Genomic DNA, 19,546 nt, shown 5'->3' on the forward strand with positions numbered 1-19,546 from the left:
ATCAATGTACATCACCTTGAAATTTCAAAGTAAAAAAGTCACATACAAGGTCTCAAAAATCTTCATTCTGGGCTCCCCTTCTCAGGGTATTATCAGAGGATACAGTACAGGAAAGCAACAAGGTAATAAAACAGAAGGAAGCAGACAATCCCCCAACCAGGACAATGATGAAGAGACCTGGGTACACAGCTGTGGAAACCAAGAAGCCCAGTCTAGATCACATGAGGGCGAACAGCTCCCACAGAAGAGTGTCCAAGACAAAACTGAAGGAACACCTGAGGCATCTGAGCAACTTGGCAGAAAATTTAGACAACCTGTGGAGAGTCTGAGACAGAATTAGAAGAGCAAGCAAATGACAGAGTGAAAACAAAACAAAACAAATCAACTATGAGAAAAACGGTTATGAGAAAAAGTGAAACCCCAAATTTTCATCTTACATCATGGGAAATCAACTGATAACACCAAGAACCTAACAAAAGTGTCAACACAAATATTTCACTTAAAGATATGAGCAATAATACCAACAGAATTATCTAGAAAAGCTGAAAGAAGGGAATATGGATCAACTTAACAGGCCCTACAGAATTATTTGATTATAATTATTTGATATACATTTCATATATCTGAACTAAGTGTATACATAACTTTATTAAAATTTTTTTAAAAACTGGATTGTTAATGAAAAGTACACCAAAGTTAACTTTGCCTACAAATTCTAATAATATTTATTATCAGTAACTGCAGCAACACAAAGAACCAATTAATAATTCCTTTATGTATCAAAAAACTAACCCAACAGAGAAGAATAAATGATTAAATTTAAGGCACATGCAAGACAACTATTTCTCGAAGCAAGACATCAGCACAATCAAGCAGCAATCACAAAAAAGAATTTACAGAACACAATCACAGAAACCACAGTTTAAAACATGGCATTTTAATGATTTGCCTTATTATAGTGTCCAAGCATCTGCTCCCAAGCAGTAATTGGCAATGTCAACATGCAGTATTCCACATTGGACTTTCACTTAAGAAATAGTTAAAAAAAAAAAAAAAAAAAACACTACGGAATTACATTTAATGAATCTTCAATACAACTCAGTGAAACACGTTATTTTAAAACTCTGTCCTCCTAGTACACAAGGGAACAGCAGACAGGATTTAGCCAAGACTTCCCTTTGCCTCTAAGAAAACCAGAGGACAAATGTTTTTAAAACTAGGAATAATGCATTTTCAGTGGGTTTGTATGAGCAAGTCTTTGATATAAATGTGATTGTGCTTCAAAGCTATTTAACATCTGAAGTCATAACATGTAATATGCTAAAAGCTATGTTTAAATAAGGCAAATAAAAGCATTAAGTAATACCTTCTTACAGAGAACTCGCAGCTTGAAAGCAGAAAAATGAAATGCAGAGTGTTCATAAAAAGATTTGAGGAAAAACAACTCCAAGTTTGTTTCAATCATTGTTACTTGTTGGATAGCTAATAGGCTTAATGTTCTTTATATATTTTAAAAAGGAAAACATTCCATTTTCCTGAAAATCTGCAAAATGATAATATTCACAAATTTTTCTCCACCATAAGCACACTAATGAACTCTACTAGTGTGTTAATCCAGAGTCAAGCATCAGGAAAGAGGACTGACAGTAAAACATTTACCTTTTTGTTAAATGCCCAGATTTTGTCCCATTCCATGTTCACAACTGACCGTGAGGAACCCTAGAAAAACAATAATAAAAATGATTTTAAGGGCTACAGAATTACTTAGAATATATCTCTACTTCAATCTAAACAGGTTTAGGAAAAAACAAATCTAATAAATACTTGCAAATTTACTTCTACTGAAATAAAAAACATTTTAATGCACACAAACTAATTTGTTTACCCCCTTAACAGTTCATGGTAAAAGCTCAGTCTATACACTGATCAGAGTCAAAAGGAGTCAGTATTTCACTGGGTCAAAATATTTCAGCTGCCTTCGTACAATCCTGACTTAAGAGGTTAAGTCATTCTCAACTTTACACTACTCTAAACAGTGTTACACTTGCTCCATTGTGGAAAAAAAAAAAAAAATCTGCCCTCATATCATAAGGCATAAACATGGACTAGAGCAGAAATAATTAAAAGGATATTCATAGAAATACCTGAAAATTCAGCCAGTGAAGCCATACTCACCTGAGCAGCAATGAACTGTTTCAGCCCTTCAACTGTCATCCCTCTTCTCAGCACACCACGAACCGTAGGGAATCTGGGGTCATCCCTAGGAAATATGTAAAATTTTAAATACCACGGAGGTTTAAAAAAATGCATAGATGTAGCTAGTCGAGGATACCTTCATTAATAATAATGTTATACTCAGTGTGTTATATTTGAACGAAGAGTTAGTTATACAAATTGGACATAACACCAGTGAGCACATGATCATGGAAGAGGAAAACTGTTTCTAGTTAATATTGTAGTAAATTAAATGTACAACTAGAAATAGTAAAAGCATAATTGAAGATACAATTGTGACGTCTTCAAGTATGGAAAAACCATAATGTAATACATTTTTATTTGATTTTGTTTAACATTCAAGGCCCCTACACTATTCATAACCATGAGATTCAGATAAGACGGTATCATGTCATCCATGTATGAATACACACATGAAAATATTTACATAGGTTGTCATTCTGCAGGAATTTGCAAATCTGAATAACTAATAACATCTTTTTATGGACCCCAAGATAAACTTGTCTTTTATCAAATTTAGCTCCATAATTAAAAGGACAAAATAAGTACTTTTCAACATTTACGTAATATATGTCTTGATTACTATTACACTGATATTAATATAAACATACAATTCTTGTTAATTCAGGAAAAAATTTTCAGACTTATCAAACATGATAATCCACATGAACAGGTTTCATTTAGAGACAGGTGGCTGTAAGACTGTGGCAACTTTTATACTCCTCTATCTTACCAAAATCCTATAAGTTATTAACACTACAGAGGGGCCGGTGCTGTGGTGCAGCGGGTAAAGCTGCCGCCTGCAGGGCCAGCATCCCATACGGAAGCTGGTTCAAGTTCCAGCTGCTCCTCTTCCGATCCAGCTCTCTGCTATGGCCTGGAAAGCAGTGGAAGATGGACCAAGTGTTTGGTCCCTGCACCCACATAGGAGACTGGAAGAAGCTCCTGGTTCCTGGCTCTGGATCAGCGCAGCTCCGGCAGTTATGGCCAATTGGGGCGTGAACCAGTGGATGGAAGACCTCTCTCTGTCTCTGTCTCTGCTTCTCTCTGTGTGTAACTCTTTCAAATAAATAAATAAATCTTTAAAATATATATATACTATAGAGATTTTTTAACTTTTTCTATGTATTTAATCCTCTGCACACTGCTCCACAGGTGAGTCCTCACCACCGAGACAGACCACTTACATTGCCATCTCAAATAAGGGGTATGCTGGCCTTCCTGGGACCCAGCTGAACAGAAAAACCTCAGAACCTCCACAGGTATAACCAGATTTATGAAAGACCTCTTTTCTATTTAATGCTAAGATCTGCTGAAGATGTGCCTTTATGTGTGTCTTTTATTCCGTGTGCCACGGTCCATAATGGACACTTCATGTTTGCAGGATTAAAACAAGGAGAAGGGACTCTAATGTATCCACTGAAATGATGGTAAGAGCCAGGAATCTTACAGGACTTCCTCCCAGTCACCCTTCCCATCACTCAGGCAGTTTAAAATCACTGATATACCATAGCATGTTATCACTTCTGGTCAATTCTAGTAACATTAAACATACCATCCATCTACCAGTCCTTCGTTGACAAACCACGTTAGTTTTCTTTTGGATAGCACTGTGTTGTTGAGATTTAGCCGACTATATTCCCAAATATATGGCTTCCTTATGCCTAAAGCTTCAATAATCCAATAAAACTGCTCATCTCTGTCATGGTATTCTGTTGTTCTCAGGGCATGTGTAACACCTTCAATGCTGTCAACTATGGGGCAGGCAAAATCATATGTTGGATAAACACTGGAAAAAAAGAAAATCAACATGAAACAATCACCCTTCCCATCTTAAATTAAGCATTACAGACAGAAATACTTCCATCTGTTGGGTCCCTCCTCAAATGCCTCAGCAGCCAGAGGTGAGTAGCTGGGCCTCACACCTGCACTCCAACAGCTGATGCAGGTGTTCCACGCAGAGTTTAACCTGCTGCACCATAACGGCCACCCCAATACCAATTTGAAGTATAATTCTTTGACAAGTTAAGAGTTTCTTAAAAACCAACAGTTCTTATGACTCAATAGTCAAAGCATATCAAGAGTCTTTTAAAATAATGAATCAGTCATTCAATATTTAAACAAAAAAGCAAGTCTGCACTTTTTAGCACACAATTGGATATTAGCTTGGCAAATGAAACAATCAATATTTCAGTAATGGCCAATGTGTATCACAGAAGAACCAACAATAATATATTTAGTAGTTTTGAGGAAGAGTAACTTTTTTAAAAAAGTAAAATCTCAATTGAATAAAGCCCTAAGGGTGTTAACAGTTTTGTAGTTTAACATACTCAAGTACTGAGCATTACATTTTCTGACATGTAAAAACAAACAAAAGAATTGTTAGGTTAATCAAAATTCCACTTAACATAGAATAATCTTTAATTCCTGCTTAAAATAATATGTACAACATACATATAGTTTTGATATAAATTTTTTTTAAAGATTTTTATTGGGACTGGCGCTGTGGCGTAGTAGGCTAAGCCTCTCCGCCTGTGGTGCCAGCATCCCATATGGGCAACGGTTTCAGTCCTGACTGCTCCACTTTCAATTGGGCTTTCTGCTATGGCCTAGGAAAGCAGCAAAAGATGGCCCAAGTACTTGAGCCCCTGTATTTGTGTGGGAGACCCAGAAGAAGCTCTTGGCTTCAGATTGGCCCAGCTCTGGGTGTTATGGCCATTTGGGGAGTGCATCAGCAGATAGAAGATTCTGTCTCTCCTCTTGTGAATTTCTGTAACTTTATCTTTCAAATGGGTACATAAATCTTAAAGAAAAGATGGTAGCTGAGATGCCCACATCTCACACTACAGTATCTGGGTTTCAAACCTGGTTCAGTTTCCTGTTAGTATGTACCTTGGGAGGCAGCGAGCAATGGCTCAAATATTTGGGTCTCTGCCACCTACAAGGCAGACTTGAACTCAGTTATCAGTTTCTGGCTGATATTACAGGCATTTGGAGGGTGAGTCAGTAAATGGAAATTCTTTTGCCTATCTCTTTCTGTGCCTCAAAAAAATTTTTAGAAACATGTATAATGTTTTACAATCACTATTATGTTAAAAATAGTATATTTCACAATTATTTGATCCTGAAAATGTGTATCCAAATAAACTTTTCCAAATGTATTCAAAGGAGCAATCAACTTGATAAAATGTCACACACACACACTGCATATTTGCCTACACATGTACACACATCCATACCCATGAATTTAAAGAAAGTCACATTAGCTAGCCAGGTACTCATTTATACTGACCAGTCACTTCACAATTTGTAATTCAGCATTGGTACATGGTAGGCTTCTTCAAAGTATCAGAAAATATGGTCTATGGTTTATTTTATTTTTCTGCTTACTTTTTTAAATTTATTTTTAATTATTTTCAATTTTAGCTTTTAACAGATTCAGTATCATTCATAAATACAATCTGTTTGCTTTATATAATGAATTTTTTTGGAAGGAGGAGAAAATATCTGTTATTCTGAAAAACCACACAGAAAACTAAATAAAACAACAAAAACACATGCCACTTTCTTATTTATATTTGTATAAATTTTCAACACTATCATTTTATGAATCAATTTATGTCCAGTAGAATCAAAGTTTACTATAGGAAGAGAAATGTCGTCTAAAAGAACATACCATAGTATACCTAATCAACACATAAAAAGTAAATTGAGGCAGACTAAAGGACTTTTGTAGATGGAAGTGATCTTAGAAGTGGCTTTACTATCATCTTGACTGTGAATAAACAGCCCTGAAACATTATAAGCATTTACAGAACACCAGCAAATCTGCAGATGAACAAAGTTCCAGGTTTCTTGACTATTCTGCATCTACTCTGTGTTTACAAAGAGAGTCAAAGCTTAGGCACGGGCAGCTAACTAGCATAGTGTAAGAGATGCACTTACTTGTATTTACTGCCAGTTCTTGGGTGTGGTTGGATTTTGCAGCGATAAAGGGTGGGATCTCTCATGCATCCATTGTTACTAGTCATGTCAATTTTTGCTCGCAAACAGCAGGACTGACCAAACTGGCTCCCTTTTTTCATTTCTTCCCACATTTGTAGATTCTTCTCAATTGCTATAAAAGGACATGTACATTACATCTTATCTAACATATTACTGATCTGGTTTAAATCAAATTATTAGCCCGTGACCAGCTGAGGAGGCTCCATGGAAGCCCCTACAGTCATCCCAGTGAGAAGCAGGATATTCTTGAATCCAAGAAAATAAGAGATGATAGAAAACAGATAGTGAAAGAAAACAGTTTGATCTCAGAAGAAAGAGCTCTATATCTCAAATGCCTGTGGCCCTACCTAAGTAGGAAATATGGAAAATCTGGTCCACGTAGACAAGAAAACTTAAACTTTTATGGAAACTACTAGGGTACTGGATATTTTATCTACACTCTAAGAATCAAGATAGGTCTAAAAGTCCAGTTATTAACTAACTTCAAAACTGCACAGCAACTTTTCAAAATAAAAAAGACTATAACAATTCGAATTTACTATACCAAACAAATATAAAACTCAAGATTTAAACACAGTGTATAAGTTTTGGCAATATAATCACAAAATGAAAACGGCTTAACTTAGAAGCTTAGAAGACAAGTCAAGAATAAGAAATGCTGGGGCTGGGGCTGAGGCGTAGCGGGTAAAGCTGCCGCCTGCAGTGTAGGCATCTCATACGGGTGCCGGTTCGAGTCCCAGTTGCTCCACTTGGATCCAGCTCTCTGCTATGGCCTAGGAAAGCAATGGAAGACAACCCAAGTCCTTGGGCCCCTGCCCTCACGTGGGAGACCTGGAAGAAGCTCCTGGCTCCTGGCTTCAGATTGGCGTAGCTCCAGCCATTGTGGCCAATTGGGGAGTGAACCAGCGGACGGAAGACCTCTCTCCCTCTCTCTGCCTCTTCTCTGTGTAACTCTGACTTTCAAATAAATAAATCTTTAAAAGACTGAATGCTGGTCAGTGCCGCAGCTCACTTGGCTAATCCTCTGCCTGCAGCGCCAGCACACCGGGTTCTAGTCCCAGTTGGGGCGCCGGATTCTGTCCCGATTGCTCCTTTTCCAGTCTAGCTCTCTACTGTGGCCTGGGAAGGCAGTAGAAGATGGCCCAAGTGCTTGGGCCCTGCACCCACATGGGAGACCAGGAGGAAGCACCTGGCTCCTGGCTTCGGATCGGCGCAGTGCGCCAGCTGTAGCGGCCATTTGGGAGGTGAACCAACGGAAGGAAGACCTTTCTCTCCGTCTCTCTCTCTGTCTAACTCTGCCTATCAAAAAAATAAAAAATAAAAAATAAAAAAGACTGAATGCTAATATTATTATTAAACATTTTAGAAAGGCTAGATACTCAAGAGAACTAAAAAATATTGCAGAAGGAATCTTTCAAAACAAATGAACATAATGCAAAAGACTGCACACAGGGGCCTGGTCATTTCATATGCAGTTGTAGATGCAACAAAATACTAAGGTAAAGAACATGGAGTGAAAAGCCCTTCACTCCGCCCAGATTCCAAAGTAACCACTGCTGTCATGGGGCCTTTTGGGTTTTCTTCTTCTCTTGGGTGCCCCCTCCATGCCGCTCTGACTGGAGGTCTTTCACTCTAATAAATCTTTATGAATCTCAAAAAAAAAAAAAAAAAAAAAAAAAAAAAAAAAAAAGACTATGGAGAAAGAGAAAAAATTTCTAACAGACGAATTAACATGAATCATATTCCGAAATGTGTCTCAAACCAGCTTCTTTTGTAGAAAAGAAATCACGTTCCACTAAAGAAGCAGAATACAAGAATATCAGTTAAAATAGAAAACTCCAAAGAAGTCTTACAGTTTTGTCTGTGTTTGGATTCTAGCCTCTGTTCACGCTCTGCCTTCATCTGCTCGGCAGGGGTATCATCCACATAAGCCTTCCCTTCTTGAATTAGCTTCTCTGCGTATTTCATTATAGTTTCAAAATGATCAGAGGTGTAAGTAAACTGATCTGGTTTGATGTGCAACATTGCAACATCTTCCAAGATAACCTGCAATAAGAAACCAAAGTAACCATCAGAATATCTTTTGTATTTTTTCATAAATTTTAATCCTTGATACTGTACTTGGGTAAAAGCAATAAACACCATCAGCTTTATACAGCCTGAAAATGGTTGTGGAAGTTGTATGATTACAGATCAGAAGAGAAAAGAACAAGACAAATACTCCTTACAGTAACCTTCTGTATTTCCAGCTGAGAATGCTGATCTCATGAGCGAGCTTCCCATTTACTCTGGAAAAGCTGATTATTGGTTGTATAGATAAAAAGAAAACCTATCTCCAGGGCCCAGTTCATTCAAGAAATTGGTACAGGAAAATACAACATTTAGGTAAACTAAGTGACAACTGGGGAAAAAAAAATATATTTAAGTTTTTGGTATGGAAGCTCAGTATTCTTGGCTTAAGCCTCAGGCATAGAACATACAGATGAGGGGGAAAGAGCAACTATGAAAACAAAATTTATTTTCATACCATAAAGGTACCAGGTCACCCTCTTAATTATAATTAACTTTTCTGCAAAAGGGTCATCACTACACTTTTAATTACCTTCTCAAAATCTTCCTTTTCTTTTTCAGGATTTGTGTCATCAAATCTCATGATCAGTTTCCCTTTAAAGTTAACCTGGTAGTGCTGGTTCAGAAGAGCAGCTTTTGCATGCCCAATGTGTAAGTAACTAAAACAAAAACATTTCACAAAGAGACTCATTAACAGGTTTTAACTAAATGCTTAAACTTAACCCTCTTGAGGAGAAGAGAACTAAAAAATCCTAACTGATACTGTAATTATATTTTACTTTCTAACAAGGATTGTGATCAAAAATCTGATCCTGAGAGGAAAACAAAATACTGCAACATTTTTAATAAGATAATTATAAGAAACAAAATCATATATAAAATAACCCAGAAGCATGGGATTTACAAACATTATAACCTTAAGGAGAATTGTCTTTTTCTTTTTTCGAGAGGAACTGTCATTTAGTTATTGTCTTTTTCTTTTTTCGAGAGGAACTGTCATTTAGTTAAACAGCCTTGAAAACTGTTCCCAATGCTGCAATGCAGTGTCTTTGTGAGATATGATGCTATTGAGAACTGGGCACCTTTCTAATGTACTCAGTACTTCTGAGACTATCACTGTGTGGTGGCTGAAGAAGAGAACATATGAGAATTAGGAAACCACAAAACACCACTTTACTTTTTCAGTTTTACTTTGTTGGTTTTCTAAGATGCCAAAATAAAATAAAACATTTTAACTAAATCATCATATAGGTCTCGTCAAGCACCAATGCTTCAGAATTAGCATCTATGAAAACACCATTTCTGTTTCTATGGGAAGTTGACAATTACAAGGAATATAGTAAGTCAAAGGACTTTTTTTTTTTTTTTTTTTTTTTTTGATAGGCAGAGTGGACAGTGAGAGAGAGAGACAGAGAGAAAGGTCTCCCTTTGCCGTTGGTTCACCCTCCAATGGCCGCCGCGGCCAGCGCGCTGCGGCCGGCGCACCGCGCTGATCCAATGGCAGGAGCAGGCACCCCTCCTGGTCTCCCATGGGGTGCAAGGCCCAAGCACCTGGGCCATCCTCCACTGCACTCCCTGGCCACAGCAGAGAGCTGGCCTGGAAGAGGGGCAACCGGGACAGAATCCGGCGCCCCAACCGGGACTAGAACCCGGTGTGCCGGCGCCGCTAGGCGGAGGATTAGCCTAGTGAGCCGCGGCGCCGGCCAGGACTTTTTAATAATATTATACAACACCTTTCTCTATGAAAAGTGGAATCTATACTAGTGCTGCTGAAATTGTACTTTACTGCAAATGAACCTAGTAAGGGAATAAGGAAGTTTAAATTATTAGCTCTCATAATTTGTGCTGGCTTCAGTTGAAAGTGGTAGCAACAGTTGCCCTTTTTAAAGATGTGTAAATGCTACTACAGAATTAACAATGTAACCATCTGAAAAACAAGGACCTTTTTGGTGTTTCAAAAGAGTAACTACAGTGAGTTAACGCATCCCATCGGGGCGGTTGGGGCGGCTGCTCCACTTTCCCTCTGGGTCTCTGCTGTGGCTTGGGAGGGTGGTGGAGGATGGCCCGGGTCTTTAGGCCCCTGTGCCTACTTGGGAGACGGAGGAGGCTCCTGGCTCCTGGCTTCGGATCGGCGTGGCTCCAACCATTGTGGCCATTTGGGAAGTGAACCATCGGATGTGGGACCCCTCTCTCTCTGCCTCTCCTCTCTCTGTGTAACTCTGACTTTCACATAAAAAGATAAATCCTAAAAAAAAAAAAAGGGGGGTGGTGGTAACTGCAGCTTGGTTTGAAATTTGTACTGTTTCTACCATTAAAAGTTATGGTTTCTTGTTGGATTTAAAAAAAAAAAAAAGAAAAAAAGACTGGCATTCTGGCACAGCAGGTTGGGCTGCTATCTGCAATGCTGGCATCCCATACGAGTACCAGTTCCAGTCCCAGCTGCACCACTTCCAAACCAGCTCCCTGCTGATGTGCCTGGAAAAGCATAAGATGGCCCAAGTGCTTGGACCCCTACTACCACAAGGGAGACACAGAAGGAGTTCCGGGCTCCTGGTTTCGGACTGGCCCAGTCCTAATCATTGTAACAAATAGGGAGTGAACAAGTGGGTGGAAGATAATTCTCTCTCCCCATCTTGTTGTGATTCTGCCTTTTTTTTTTTTTTTTTTTTTTTTTGACAGGTAAGAGTTAGACAGTGAGAGAGAGAAAGACAGACAGAAAGGTCTTCCTTCCGTTGGTTCATCCCCCAAATGGCTGCTACAGCCGGAGCTACGCCAATCCGAAGCCAGGAGCCAGGTGTTTCCTCCTAGTCTCCCACGCAGGTGCAGGCACCCAAGCACTTGGGCCATCCTCCATTGCCCTCCCAGGCCACAGCAGAGAGCTGGACTGGAAGAGGAGCAGCCGGGACTAGAACCCATTTCCCATATGGGATGCTGGCACCGCAGGCAAGGATTAGCCAAGTGAGCCAAGGTGCCGGCCCCAGCGACTCTGCCTTTCAAATATTTATTTTTTAAATAGTTTTTTAAAAACCCCAATAATCATTGACTACCTACTATTTATCAATTAACGTATTTGGTTTTCCACATAGGAATTTAAGAAAAGTGATAAAATCAAAATACTATCTTATCCTAAAAAATTTTATTTCTGAAAAATATTTGTGGTTCTCTTAACTCCAAATCTCAAGAAAGCTAACAAGGCTATAAAATACTCACAAGGCAACTAAAACAGTTCAAGAGATAGCCTGTAACAGTATAGCTAAACAGAGTAAGAATCATGCTGTGTGAGTAACCCCTGATGCTGAATGGGGCTTCTGCAGACTTAACACATGCATGTAGCAAAACTTTTAATTATGGATTCTAGAGCCAGGAGGCAATGACCAATCACTATCATGCTCTATGAATCAGTTTCTGAAAGCATTTGTAAAATAAAATAGAAATGTCTGAAAGTGCCTTTCTCACAGGACTACTAGGATTAAATGAGTGACTATATGTAATACACCTAGTAGTGTCTACACATAACAGGGCTATACACAAGTTAGCTAGAGTAAGAATAAACAGTAGCCGGCGCCATGGCTCAATAGGCTAATCCTCTGCCTTGTGGCGCCGGCACACTGGGTTCTAGTCCTGGTCGGGGTGCCGGATTCTTTCCCGGTTGCCCCTCTTCCAGGCCAGCTCTCTGCTGTGGCCAGGGAGTGCAGTGGAGGATGGCCCAAGTCCTTGGGCCCTGCACCCGCATGGGAGACCAGGAAAAGCACCTGGCTCCTGGCTTCGGATCAGCGCGATGTGCCGGCTGCGGCGGCCATTGGAGGGTGAACCAACGGCAAAGGAAGACCTTTCTCTCTCACTGTCCACTCTGCCTGTCCAAAAAAAAAAAAAAAAAAGAATAAACAGTAAAGTTAAACCTCTGGCTTTTCATGTAAAACGTAGAAAAGAAAAAATAAAAGAACTGTGCAGTAGTATGAGGAAAAGAGACCAAAATTACAAATATTAAGAAAAATTGGGGCCAGTGCTGTGGCATAGTGGGCTAAGCCTCCACCTGCAGTACCAGCATCCCGTATGGGTGCTGGTTTATGTTCTGGCTGCTCCTCTTCTGATCCAGCTCTCTGCTACAGCCTGGGAGAGCAGTTAGGCTGGCCCAAGTGCTTGGGTCCCTGTACCCGTGTGGAAGACCAGGAAGAAGCTCCTGGCTTCTGGCTTCAGATAGGCTCAGCTCTAGTCATTGTGGCTATTTGGAGAGTGAACCAGCAGATAAAAGACTTTTCTGTCTCTCCCTCCCTCTGTAACTGTACCTCTCAAATAAATAAAATCTTAAAAAAAAAAAAAAAGAAAAATTAAACATTTATTTAAATTTCAAATCCCAAAACTGAATTAGGACAGGAATATAGTCTTTGAAATCAACATAACTAAGACCAGATAAACATATTTTACATATTGTACATAAATCTATATATACTATAATATACAAACATGAGGAAGCCCATGAAGTGACAGTAACTAAAAATATAAAGAGATTCAGAAAGAACAAATGTCCAAATGGTATAACTATAAATAGCCACTGCTAAAAAAAATTAATAAAGTAGCTTTCACTCAAACCATTAAGTTCATTACTCAGCAGCACAACCATGACCCCTCACACCAAGGAGCAGAATTTTGGGCAGTAGGGAGCTGCTGTCTTCAGTGCTGGCATCCCTTATGGGCACTGGTTGGAATCCCAGCTACTCTACTTCCAATCCAGCTCCCTGCTAATGCACCTTGGAAAGTAGTGGAAGATGGCCTAACTGCTTGGGCCCCTGTACCCATGTGGGAGACCTGGAAGAAGCTCCTGGCTCCTGGCTTCAGCCTGGAGCAGCTCCGGCTGTTGCAGCCATTTGGTGAGTGCACCAGTAGATGGAAGAGCTCTCCCTCTCTGTAATTCTAACTTTCAAAAAAATAAAGTAAATCTTTTAAAAAATAAGTATTATTTAGTTATGATTCCTCTAGTAACTATGAATCAATTAATGATCAAGTTTGTGAATTTTTCAGTAATTTCTTCCATCCACCTATCCTTTATTTCACCACCTCAATCAGCAAACTTTTAGAGAAAATGTGGAATTCTAATTGATTTTGCTTTTAATGGTACTTATAAGACAGTTTGTTAAGAACTATAAAATACATAGCAAAAAGAGAATTGCTCCCTCACCTATTCATTGTTATTGTCTACAGATGGGTGAGAACTTGGCTACAGTACGTGAAATCGGAAATTAAACTACATTTGAGAAAAATGATCATGTTATCTATAAAGCACAACACAATACTTTCCTAATGGTTAAGTTTCTGAGTAAAGTAACTGCTTTCATGAGGCACTGTATTAGAGTATTAGCCATTAAAGGCTCTATTACAAAACCTGTCCAGCATGCTTCAAATAGGATGACAGGTGTGTAAAGACAAAGACTCTCCCATCAGCCTTGGGAAACACTGAGCAAACCTGGAAGCATCCCCAAGCAGGCAGCCACCAGCCAAAATAGTCATTCTGACTAATGGGCTATTCAAAATTCTTGGAGCGAGCATTTAGCCTAGCAGTTGTCTGTGTCCCATATCCAAATGCCTGGGTTTAATTCCTGGCTCTAGGGGCCTAAGTACAGCTTCCTGCCAGTGTAGACAGGAGATGCCATGACGGTTCAAGTGATGGTTTCTTGCCATTAGGAAACCTGGACTGGCCCAGCCATAACTATTGTGAGCATTTGGGGAATGAACCAGAAGATGTGAGTTCTCAATCTCTCTCTCAAAAAAAAAAAAATTGTCTTAAGTAGAATAAAAATGTAGTCTCTTCTATTAAGTTAGAGAACAAAAATTACAAATTAAATAAACTAACATTACCTACTAATAATTAAGAAACTATCAAGATGTTTAGTTGGGATTTTAACTTCCACAACTGAAATTTTATTTATGTTCTTCAGAATCATCAACCATTAATATTAAAAGTACTTAATAACTGGTTTACAGCTTTCCCATGAAATATATTTGATTATAAACGGAAGCTATATCTTCTTACCCACTAGCCTCTGGAGGAAATCTGACAGTAACCTTTCCCATCTCTGCACCTGGAAGCTCAACAAATTTCCCAACATCTTGTTTTTTCTCAGGTACCTGGAAAACAGAACAACCACAATAACAAAGTTATATGGTTAGATGCTTAAGAATACAACCATTCAACAAACAGTCAGTACCTACTATGTGCCATACTGGATATGAGAAAAATGATGACTACAGTATCATCCCTGCACTTGAAGACTTAAAACCTGGTGCAAGATATAAATAAAACCAAGTGCCAGTAACATGGATGTGTACAAGGTGCTGTTCCAGCACTACGTTGGAGTCAATCAACAATATTTAGGATCGCTGCTTCAGGGAAAAAAGTGGATAAGAACCAAACTGGACCTTAAAAAAAAAATAAGCAGAAATGTATCACATGGAGAGTGCAAGTGTAAAATGAGTGTGCACGTAAAGGAGTAAAGCGAAGACACAAAGGCAGAGAAGACTGGTGTAATGTCCATGAAAAGTCAGAAATGCATGTTGGATGTGTGGATAAGGAAGCAGAAATAGATTAGGTCCAAAACAGGAAGAGACTTTTAAGCTTGGCTTTCATGTTTTAGGCAATGAAGAGTCCTCAACTACAACTGGATATTTTATTTGTATTTTCTATTTTATTTTTATTTGACAGGTGGAGTTACAGACAATGAGAAGGAGAGACTGAAAGAAAGGTCACAGCAGAGAGCTGGACTGAAAGAGGAGCAACCGGGACTAGAATTCGGCGCTCATATGGGATGCTGGCACCGCAGGTGGAGGATTAACTTAGTGCGCCATGGCGCCGGCCCCTGGTATATGGCTTTAAGGTCATCAGCTACACAACAATGACAGTACATTATATGGAATTTGGATTGTCTTAGGAACATGTATCAGATGATCATAATCTTTTGGATATATAAAAATTAGGGCTTTATGTTAGTCAAACCGACTTAAGAATGGCATATTCTGGGGCTGGTGCTGTGGCATAGCGGGTAAAGCCGCTGCCTGTAGTGCCAGCATCCCATATGAAGAGGAAGACCTTTCTCTCTCTGCCTTTCTCTCTGTGTAACTCTGACTTTCAAATAAATAAATAAATCTTTAAAAAAAAAAAAAAAAGAATGGCATATTCTTCCAAAATTCTTTTAACCTTCCTCAAGGAAATACACTTTATGAATAGAAATAATTTTCTTTTCAGATCTAGAACTTCAATGAACTATATATAATGTCAGAATTTTAAAAAAGAAAGGAGTGAAAAAGAAAAAAAGGCTTACCACCTTAGCTTTGTTTGCTGAAACTCCCCACTTGGAACCCACTGACTGGAAGGCTTGCTGGGCTTCAAGAAAGCCGAACCAGCGTTTTACATGAACTGGAGCTTTGTTCTGTTTCAATTGTTCCTGCCATGCAGCACTGCCTGGTAGAAAACATAAATTTTAAAATTATTCAACAGGTCTTCAACTTCAAAAGTAATGTTCTAGTCATGGTTGATGTATATAAATTGGATGGCTTAAAGTTGTGCTTCTGTAATAAATTTCAAAAATCTGGGTATACACTGAACTTTTTCTTAATATTTTAATATATTTCACAGAATTCACCAAAGTTATGTATTAAAAAAATTTTTTTCATTTAATATATGGAAGTTCTCTAATACTAGATTCTGCCCACTCTCCCCTTTCCACTCCTATTGTAACAGCAATGCTATATTTCATATTTAAGGGAAAGCTATAAACAGATCAACTGGAGAAAACAAAAATAAAGATGATGGAGCCAGTTAAGCTCCACCCGTGGTGCCGGCATCCCACATGGGTGCTGGTTTGAGTCCTGGCTATTCCACTTCAGATCTACCTCCCTGCTGACGGCCTGGGAAAAGCAGTGGAAGACAGCCCAAGTGCTTGGGCCCCTGCACCCATGTAGGACACCTGGAAGAAGCACCTGGCTGCTGGCTTTGCATCAGCCCAGTTCTGGCCATTGCAGCCATTTGGGGAGTGAACCAGTGAATGGAAGACTCTCTGTCTCTCCCTGTCTGTAACTCTGACTCCCAAATAAATAAATAAATCTTAAAAAATTAAGATGATTAAGAAGCAGCTTATTTCCTAAGATGGGATATTTATAAACAAGTACTAAAGGAAAGTTTATTTAACTCCTTAACACTACAAAAACACTACTTAGAAAAATTATGAGCATGCTATCTCTGTTTCATGAACACTAAGTCAAAAATCAAAATAGATAAAAATGTAATAAATAAACCTATACATGAAAAAAAGCCCTTCTTTTTGTGTTGGTTATTGCTATGACAATTTAATTTGGAGGAAAATTTAGGCCACAATAATGTACAGAGAATATAAAAAACAATCTATATATGTACTGCAACTAAGACTTAAAAACAGTAGAATATGTCTGCAATGTGGTGTAACAGGTAAAGTTGCCACCTGCAGTGCTGGCATCCCATATGGGCACCAGTTCAAATCCCAGTTGCTCGACTTCTGATCCAGCACTCTGCTATGGCCTGAGAAAGCAAAAGATGGCCCAAATCCTTGGGTGCCTACACCCACGTGGGAGACCCAGTATAAGCTCCTGACTCCTGGTTTCGGATCAGGTCAGCTTCCGCGGTTACAGCCATTTGGGGTAGTGAACCAGGGGATGGAAGACTTTCCTCTCTCTCTCTCTCTGCCTCTGTCTCTTTGTAATTCTGCCTTTCAAATGAATAAATACATCTTAAAAAAAAAAAAGAAAAGAAAAGAAAAAACAGTAAAACACTGTGGCATATCTGCTCCAGCTTTTTTTTTAAAGAAAATAACAAAATTCAAGTTTCCTTTGTACCTCTCAGCAATCCCATTCTCCTTCTTCTCTATTTTGTAAATTTCTTTACTTTCCATGAACTTATTGAAGCTACTTGTACAAAGTTTACTAATACTCTTCAATGTAAATTAATGTACCTTGAACTTTTACTAAAGTCTTCCACATGATCAGAAATGTCTTCCTGTGTAACTGAATATATCAATCATCCCAAGTAATTGTTGATGATCTATGTTTTTTCCCACACACATACTTTTGAAAAACAGACTTACTTACTGGAGCACTCCTTAAGCAAACACTGGTTTGTCTCAGATCATTTACAACTACACAATGACAATCATGTACTATTTTAAGATTCAATTTCCATATGATCTTATTCCTATGTGATCCCATGTACGTTATTCCAAACTTTATATGCTTTGGTATTTGCCTCCACACAATCTGCAGTATGTGATTAACTAAGCTGTCTACCTTTTACTACCTACCATAAACTCTTTTTCCTGAACTTCCACTACTGTCTCTTCTCAGCGAGACTGCTGGGGTCTGTTTACTGATTTTTGCAACGATTTTCTTCTTGTTGGTATGAATTCTGAACTTCCCTTTCTCAAACTCTCTACTTCCTAACCAAACTAACATCAAGACAAGGCAGAAACTTGTCTAGTCTGCTTTTGCCTCATGAGGCAACCAAGAGATTTCTGAAGAGTTGAAGAAATCCAGATCACTCTACCTTAATGCCTCTGTAGGAGCCTCATGATCTACATTATATACCATCACATTCCCTCAACAGGCCTCAATAGGCCCAGCTACTCTGTAATATACTCCCATAATATATACCACTTTGGCCTTCTCTCTTTTTATCTTCACCCTATCTCTCCAACATAGGTTCTGAATAAATATATAAAAATTTTGACATTGAGGGCTTTTGCCTTTTGTTTAAGATTTATTTATTTACAGAGTTAGACAGTGAGAGAGAGAAAAACAGATAGAGAGAGTTATACACAGTGAGAGAGAGACAGAGAGAAAGGTCTTCTTTCCATTGGTTCACGCCCCTAATGGCAGCCATGGCTAGCGCTGCACCGATCCAAAGCCAGGAGCCGGGTGCTTCCTCCCAGTCTCCCATGCGGGTGCAGGGACCCAAGCACTTAGGCCATCCTCCACTGCCTTCCTGGGCCACAGCAAAGCTGGACTGGAAGAGGAGCAATGGGACTAGAACTGGCGCCCATATGGGATGCTGGTGCCTCAGGCGGAGGATTAACCAAGTGAGCAACGGCGCCGGCCCTATGTATTTATTTATTTGAATGGCAGAGTGACATCCAGGGTGAAAAGAGTGAGAAGAAAGAGATTTTCTATCTGCTGATTCACTCTCCAAGTGGCCACAAAAAGGTGGACTGTTCCAGGCCAAATTCAGGAGCAAGGAACTCCATCCTGTTCCTCAACATGGATGGCAGAGACCCAATCCTTGGAACATCTTACACTGCCTTCCCAGGGGCATTGGAGGATGCTGAAATGGAAGCAGAGGATACTAGCATCTCAAGCAGTAGCATAACCCACTGCACTATAACACCAGCCTCAGCACTGAGGTTTATCGCTTTTGTAAGTTATATTTTCTACTGCAATGTTCTAATCTTGAATAATATCCCACAAAATCAGAATTTGCTATTCTTCTCAAAACCATTCAAACTGTGGTAAAATACATATGTCATAAATTTTACCCTTTTAGAACATTCAGCCCAGTGACATTTAGTATACTCACAATGTTGTGCAACCATCTACACTAGTTCCAAAGCATTTTCATCATCCCAAAAGGCAATGCAATACCTACAAAGCAGTCACTCTCCATCCCCACTTAGAAATCTGCCCTATGGATTTGCCATCTTTGGATACTTCACAGAAATATTTCTGGCTTCTTTCATGTACAATAATGCTTTTAAGGTTAATCAATTCTGCAACATCAGTTGACACTTCCTTCCTTTTTTAAGCTGAAGAACATTCCATTGTTTGGACATACCACATTTTGTTTATCTGTTAATTAGTGACAGACACTCTGGTTGCTTCTACCTTTCAGCTATCCTAAGTACAGCTGCTATGACCATTCATATACAAGGTTTTATTTGAACATTGGTTCTCAATTTTAAGGGGTTTAAACCTACTGGAGTCATATTATAATTCTTTGCTTAATTTATTTAAAAACTTCCAATTTTTAAAAAAATAAATTCCTAGGCACCTCCCACACCATTATTCTTTTCCAAGTTACATAATGGCTTTTTTTTTTTTTTTTTGGACAGGCAGAGTTAGACAGTGAGAGAGACAGAAAGAAAGGTCTTCCCTCTATTGGTTCACTCCCCAAATGGCTGCTACGGCCGGCGCTATGCCGATCTGAAGCCAGGAGCCAGGTGCCTCC

At 39.1% G+C, this 19,546-nt stretch overlaps 1 protein-coding gene across 12 annotated transcripts in view; it reads right to left on the minus strand.

Annotated features, from left to right (window-relative positions):
- EPRS1 (glutamyl-prolyl-tRNA synthetase 1) overlaps nt 1–19,546 on the minus strand; it is an 83,250-nt gene that overhangs the window by 48,788 nt on the left and 14,916 nt on the right. For 2 of the 12 annotated variants that reach the window (XM_051820582.3, XM_051820580.3), the window contains exons 5-13: nt 15,624–15,763; nt 14,339–14,433; nt 8,843–8,969; nt 8,094–8,286; nt 6,181–6,352; nt 3,791–4,024; nt 2,176–2,260; nt 1,660–1,719; nt 1,367–1,387 (exon numbers count right to left, since the gene is read on the minus strand). In XM_051820582.3, coding sequence (XP_051676542.1) covers nt 1,367–1,387; nt 1,660–1,719; nt 2,176–2,260; nt 3,791–4,024; nt 6,181–6,352; nt 8,094–8,286; nt 8,843–8,969; nt 14,339–14,433; nt 15,624–15,763 — 1,127 coding nt within the window. The remainder of the gene's footprint in view (nt 1–1,366; nt 1,388–1,659; nt 1,720–2,175; nt 2,261–3,790; nt 4,025–6,180; nt 6,353–8,093; nt 8,287–8,842; nt 8,970–14,338; nt 14,434–15,623; nt 15,764–19,546) is intronic. The other 10 variants (XM_070055328.2, XM_070055326.2, XM_070055327.2 and 7 more) reach the window with 7 other exon arrangements.

Source organism: Oryctolagus cuniculus, chromosome 13 (genome assembly GCF_051225735.1).
Source record: "Oryctolagus cuniculus isolate XC-2025 breed Fujian yellow rabbit chromosome 13, ASM5122573v1, whole genome shotgun sequence".
NCBI classification, from domain to species: Eukaryota; Metazoa; Chordata; class Mammalia; order Lagomorpha; family Leporidae; genus Oryctolagus; species Oryctolagus cuniculus.